General features: G+C 39.3%; 2 protein-coding genes across 2 annotated transcripts; both read right to left on the bottom strand.

Annotated features, from left to right (window-relative positions):
• Nucleotides 1–3,622: 3,622 nt before the first annotated feature.
• Nucleotides 3,623–4,195, bottom strand: LOC138644696 (ATP-dependent DNA helicase pif1-like). Its single transcript, XM_069733381.1, has one exon. It carries the CDS (start codon nt 4,193–4,195, stop codon nt 3,623–3,625), a length of 573 nt encoding a protein of 190 aa, XP_069589482.1.
• Nucleotides 4,196–4,262: 67 nt separating this feature from the next.
• On the bottom strand, nt 4,263–5,867 carry LOC138644626 (uncharacterized). Its single transcript, XM_069733253.1, has one exon. It carries the CDS (start codon nt 5,865–5,867, stop codon nt 4,263–4,265), a length of 1,605 nt encoding a protein of 534 aa, XP_069589354.1.
• Between the last annotated feature and the right edge of the window lie 759 nt (nt 5,868–6,626).

The raw sequence follows: 6,626 nt of genomic DNA, 5'->3' as shown, positions 1-6,626 counted from the left end.
AACAGGGGGTCTCCAAACGTGACATGGCACCACCATTGATTCCAGCCAAAAAGTCAAACGGTGCTCCCTCCCTTCTGAGCCCTGCCATGCACCCAGTGGCTTTTCCCCACATATGGGGCATCAGCGTACTCAGGAGAAATTGAACAACAAATGTTGTGGTCCGTTTTCCCCTGATACCCTTGTGAAATAAAAATAAAATTGGTTCCAAAGTAAAACATTTTGAGAAAAGAGTAAAATGTTCATTTTTTCCTTCCACATTGCTTTAGTTCTCGTGAAGCACCTGAAGGGTTAATAAACTTTTGAATGTGTATATCCATAGAAAAGAAAGCGGATAGGCACACACCGTCCTGTGCAACAAAATCCTTTATTGTGGCATCATAATACCAACAGCAGGCGGATAAAACGATGGAGCAAATACAGACGACGATCGTTTCGCTCTTACATTGCGCTTCAACGGGTCATTTTTGAGTGTGGTTTTGCGCACTTTGAGGAATGCAGTCTTTAGAATGGTGTCACTTTTGGGTATTTTCTGTTATATTTGACCCCCCAAGTCACTTCAAATGTGAGGTGGTCCCTAAAAAAATGATTTTGTTGTAAAAATGAGAAATTGCTGGTCAACTTTTAACCCTTTAACTTCCTAACAAAAAAAATTGTTTCCAAAATTGTGCAGATATAAAGTAGACATGTGGGAAATGTTACTTATTAAGTACTTTGTGTGACACTACTCTCTGATTTAAGGGCAGAAAAATTCAAATTTTGAAAATTGTGAAATTTTCGCCATATTTCCGTTTTTCTCGTAAATAAACACAAGTCATATCGAAGAAAGTTTACCACTAACATGAAGCACAATATGTCACGAAAAAACATTCTCCGAATCTGTGGGATCCATTGAAGCGTTCCAGAGTTATAACCACATAAAGTGACGGTGGTCAGTAGGGTTGAGCGACTTCATTTTTTCAGGTTTCTCACAAATGCGCTCTGCGCATGCGCCCGCGGGCACCACATATCCGGTCATATGACCGGCTTGAGCCGTATTTAAACATGGTGGGGGACATTATCAGTAGTCTTCCCACTGCCTAGACACGGACTGTGTCGGCATATCCCACTCATCCTCCAACGCTGGCTCTGCATTCCAGGATATGTAACCGCATGGAAGTAAGATACCATCGCTCCCTCAGATAAGTAATGGATTTATCTATACTGAGCCTCAACCTTACTCTCTTCTGTACAGCGCTATTCTCTCATAGTCTCCCTGGGATCTTGAGTAGGGTTGAGCGAAACAGATCGGCAATTTTCAAAAGGCGCCGACTTTTAGCAAAATCGGGTTTCGTGAAACCCGATCCGATCCCACTGTGGGATCGGGTCGGCAATCTTTACTCCAAAGTCGGGTTTCGTTTTTTATATATATTTTATATATATAGAGACACATATATTTACTAGCTATTGAACCCGTTCTACGCCCGGGTGGCGAGCATTTACATTGGTATATGGTCTCCATCCTGGTATGTGCTGCTTCCATCCTGTGTCCTAACTTTATGTGCTGCTACCATCTTGCACCTTCATCCTGTCATATGCTGCTCTTATCCTGCGCTCATTTTCTGTCATGTGCAGCCCCTATCCTGTGATCTTATCCTGTTTAGTGCGTCTGCATGTTGTCATTGTTATGTGATGCTCACATTATGTCATGTGCTGCTTCTATCCTGCGCCTGCATCCTGTCATGTGCTGCTCCCATCCTGCGCCCCCGTTTTGTGATGTGGTGCTGTCATCCTACGTCCCCATCCTGGTATGTGCTGCTGCCATGTTGTGATGTGGTGCTCGTATAAAATAGAACCTGAGTAAACATGTGCGTATCTCACAATATGTGGTGCCATTTTTTTTAAGACACTGTGTGTAATGTTCACACACAAAATGTCATCATAGTGCAGTATGCACGCGTTTTTTACGCAGGCACCACACTGCACAGGTGTCACCCATTTAGGCATAGAACAAAAAGACACATATTAACTATTATATATAACATTTAAAATTTTATTAAAGTATTAGATAAAGAAAAAAATTATTGTGCAAAAACTTCTTTGTAAACAACATTTTTGGTGTAAACTCTGTGGTCTTTCTTTAAGTTGCCTTGTTGATCAGTAGCGAAAACTTTGACTTGCTGAAAGGATTTTGTTCTTGAAAAGGCGACATAAAGTTGGCCATGGCTGAAGGCTGGAGATGGCAAATATATGCCAACTGAATCGAGTGTTTGCCCTTGACTTTTGTTGATGGTCATAACATAACCAAGTCTTAAGGGAAACTGTTTTCGTTTTAATGTAAAAGGAAGATCAGGATCGCTTGGTGCCAGAATAACTCTGCGAATGAATACCCTTGTACCTTTAAATGATCCAGTGAGGATTTCACAGTCAATGACTTTTGACATCATTTGCTTTACGAAAGAAAATCATATAAAGAAAAAAGCACTAATCAATACCCAATATAACAAAATTTTATTAAATAAGTTAAAAATAACAGAACAAGAAAATAAGCACAAAGGGATGTGACAAGGTAAGCCAGACAAATGTGGCACCGCAAACAGAGACAGGTGCATTCAGGTCTATATAGGTACAGTACATAGCAAATGCTCTAAGAATCTACCATATATTATAATCAATATCCCCCGGAAGGCTTGTAGCGCCAAAACGCGCGTTGGGGACTGTGGCACCTCAGAGCTCCAGCGTGCATTCAGGTAATCCACATTTTTTTACTTGGTCATACCTTTGGATCTTCCTTTGCTCTGCCTCTAAGGGTGGCATACTGCTTTCCTTACACACTTGGTACATATGTGCCTCGCTTGATTATAATATATGGTAGATTCTTAGAGCATTTGCTATGTACTGTACCTATATAGACCTGAATGCACCTGTCTCTGTTTGCGGTGCCACATTTGTCTGGCTTACCTTGTCACATCCCTTTGTGCTTATTTTCTTGTTCTGTTATTTTTAACTTATTTAATAAAATTTTGTTATATTGGGTATTGATTAGTGCTTTTTTCTTTATATGATTTTCTGTTGGTTTTGGCACTTACCTTCCATTCTCTGCACCAACCTTTACTTTGGTAACAGGTGCGGGCCTTGTTTCTTTTGACATCATTTGCTTTACAACTATTCTGGTGCCATTGCAAAGACCTTTTATTGAGTTAAGGTTTCTTAAAAGTATGACTACTGCTCCAACTTTCAAATTTAATCTATGAGGAGGCATACCACCAGGCATTAAGCTGTTTAAGAACTCCATTGGATAGTTATCTGCCTCCTCAGCATTTGCAGTATCTTGTTGAATGGAATCAATACTGGTGTAGCATTTCAATTCAGACTGAATTCTTCTAAGAACACTTTCATTCAGTTCATGTGAATGTTCGTTTTTTGGAGTGAGGATTGCACGGTTTGTAATGCTTTCATCTTCTGGTTCAATGACTTGAGGAAAGACAGCATCAACAATACATCCATTTTCAATGCAGACAGAAGGAATTTAAAAAATACCTTCCTCTAGTCCTGGTTCTTGAAGTTTTCCATCTCCAAGGTTTAAAAGCCATTGGGAAAAGCCTTGATGTTCTTCGGGTACATTGTTTTCATTGGTACGCATGTTTTATTCCAATTTAAGGACTTCAATATTCCTCCAACAATAGCTGTTTTTTATGCATGCTGAAATTATTTCAGTTCTGCTGCCATGTGGTACAACAGGAAGGATTTGTCGAAAATCTCGACCAAAAAGAAACACCGTACCTCCGAAGGGTTTTTTGGATGGAACTTTTGGATCTTCAGCCATGAGTTCTTTGTAGAATGTGTCAACTGCATTTACAGCATGAGCTGGGGCCATAGAAGCTTCGTCCCAGATTATGAGTTTGGCACTTTTCAACTCATTAGCAGTATTGCTGCCATGACGAATATTGCACATGGACGTTTCATTAATTGGTATAGGCAGTTTGAAAAGATTATGTGAAGTTCGGCCTCCCTCCAGCAAAGTGGCAGCAATGCCTGTAAATGTACATGGCAAGACTAATTCATTTTTGCTTCGAACGTAATGCATGATTGTATTATATAGGAATGTTTTACCACTTCCACCCGGTCCATCACTAAAAAATCTGCGTTTTTCTAAATTCTGATTATGATAAGCTTCTTTGATTTTTTCGAAAGCCTTTAGTTGTCCTGGGTTTAACATGTGGAATTTCTTCTGAAACAAATCCTTTTCCGCAACAGGGTCGTAATATTTGCCAGAATTGATTGGATCATCGTACTTGCCAACAGGAAGTTGTAGGCCAAAATCTTGTAATGACTTTCCATGTGTCCGTAACAGACTCTATTTCATATAATGTCATATAGAGGGCCTTTTCTACATGAGGGAAACATGTGGTATAGTCTTCCATGAGATTTTTCTTGTGCCTTTCAAACAATGCTGCGGGATTAGATGGCTCACACATGATGCAAATAAATGCAAACAATTGTCTAAGTTGTATTGGCATTTGATAAGTGGCAGCTTCTGTTAGGCAAGTATCCCATTCAGAGTCATCATCAGTTAATCCTCTTGCAATACATGCTTCTTGGAACATAGGAAAACAGATACCTTCAGTTGTTTTCAGATCCTCAAAAGATGTAACGCCTTTAACATTGAGGAGAATTCGGAGAAAGTATTTTTCTCTCTCTAATGGGCTAACATTAAACATTCTGCCAATTGTGGTTTTATGACCTTTGCTACATGGTTTCCATATACAATTTTTATCATCCCATGTGTAATGTTCAGGGATTTCAATGTATAAATATTGTTGGGCATTAGGATCTTCTCGATTCAGTTTAAACCAAGCAAGAAGTTTAGACTTGTTGTTTTTCTGCTGCACAGCTTCAGCTTCTTTACCTGGTGTGAAGCATATTGTCTGCTTGTGTTCAAGGTGGACATTTAATCTTTCCACATGATCAGTTTGATGGTGCATTTTATATTCCCTGAGTCTCCAGCATGCTTCAGACGCACTTACATATCGAGTTTCTAAGTAATTTTTTACTTCATCCCATTCAACCGTAGCTTCTTGTTCTGTGGCAGAAGTAACAAACTGGATATTTGCGCAATCATGCCATTTGTAAACGTATTTGAACAAATATTTAACACTTTGTATAGAACTGCAAATCTCAACGTTTATGTGGGCATTGTATTTTAAGGAAAGATAAGGATTGTAAGGCACAACCCATCTATTATCAATCTTGTTTCCACCAAGTGTAACAAAGTTGTTATCATCGCGACGTTGGTATTTAGGGTATCCATTTATATTGCTATTAGTTTCAGAACAGAAATCTTTGGGAAAGCCTTTAGTACAGTTTCCATTGTCCATACATGGTGCATTAGGATTAAGAGGACCACATGGACCATGTATCATGCAAGATGTTACAGTTTCATAAAGCTTTGGATGAGTGTCTTTGTGTGGGAGCTCTGCACAAACAATTTTGTCAATTCTTTCTTTATCCCATGCTTTGTATTCCGGGGCCATAAATACCAATATGTGTCCATGAGGGAGACCTCTTTTTTGGAACTCGATTACATACACCATACCATTAACACGTCCAAATCTGTGATATATGGTTAAGTCTCCAAGTAGCAATTTTAGCTTCATGTTAAATACTCGTACTACTAAATCCGGCCTGTCGCATGGTTGCTGATTGGGCAGCAAATTATCTTTAATTTCCTTCCATTTTGGATTGCACGTTACTGTTAAAAATAGGTCTGGTTTGCCATATTTCCTGACCATTGCCATGGCATCTTGGTAGTTTTGTGCCATATTCCTGGGACTTCCTTGGAAAGTTGATGGCAATATGAATTTTTTTCCAGGCAGAATATCTATGTCCATGAAATTGTGATTGGTAACAAATTGTTGAAGGACATCATATTCTTCAGCTCTTATTGTATTTTGATTTTTGCGCACCCAATTCAAACGGTTAGCTTCAGTTTTGCAATAGGCATCAACCATAAATTGGTGTGTCAGCTTTCCTGCATTAAGGAACTGGTTAAAAGTACCAGCACGAATGGCAAAGTGGTATGCATACCATTGAAGTTGAGTCACATTTCCTCGACCATCTTTTTTTTTTAGTTCTGTAGTCCACCCAGAGTCCCCATAAGGGAAAAACAAAGGATAGCACATTGGGTCACAGAGCCTACTTAGAATAGATATATTTTGCAAAATGCCACTTTTTGGATGAATGGTAATGTCACGGTTTTCTGGGGGTGCACCATCTGCGCTGTGGAAAATGGCAGCAATTTCCCCACTGGCAGTTGGAGCATTGATTCTGCCGGGGTGCATAGTATTTACTTTGTTTCTAATGAAAGTCATGCTATATTCAATAGGCATTCTGTTTTCCAGATTTGCTTTTAGTATTTCTTCTTGTTCAAATAGCAACATATTTTTGTATTGTCTGGAGAAAGGATTGATATCTTCGAGAATTGTTTGTAGCTTTTCCATAACATTATGAATGCATCCACTATTGTTTGGATTTTTCATTCTTTCATTCAAGGCTTGAGCTGAATCCAGAATATATAACTGGGCATATGTTGGTGATTCACCTTGGTTAGGGTGCAACGCAGATGTTGCATGGTAAATTTGCCCATGGAT

Source organism: Ranitomeya imitator, chromosome 1, assembly GCF_032444005.1.
Source record: "Ranitomeya imitator isolate aRanImi1 chromosome 1, aRanImi1.pri, whole genome shotgun sequence".
Taxonomy (NCBI): Eukaryota; Metazoa; Chordata; class Amphibia; order Anura; family Dendrobatidae; genus Ranitomeya; species Ranitomeya imitator.
Note: the sequence above shows the minus strand (reverse complement) of the source record. Positions and strands in the feature narration are given on the sequence as shown.

Coding starts and splice junctions, on each gene's coding strand:
- LOC138644696 (XM_069733381.1), bottom strand. CDS start 4,195: ATGTTAAACCCAGGACAACTAAAGGCTTTCGAAAAAATCAAAGAAGCT.
- LOC138644626 (XM_069733253.1), bottom strand. CDS start 5,867: ATGGACATAGATATTCTGCCTGGAAAAAAATTCATATTGCCATCAACT.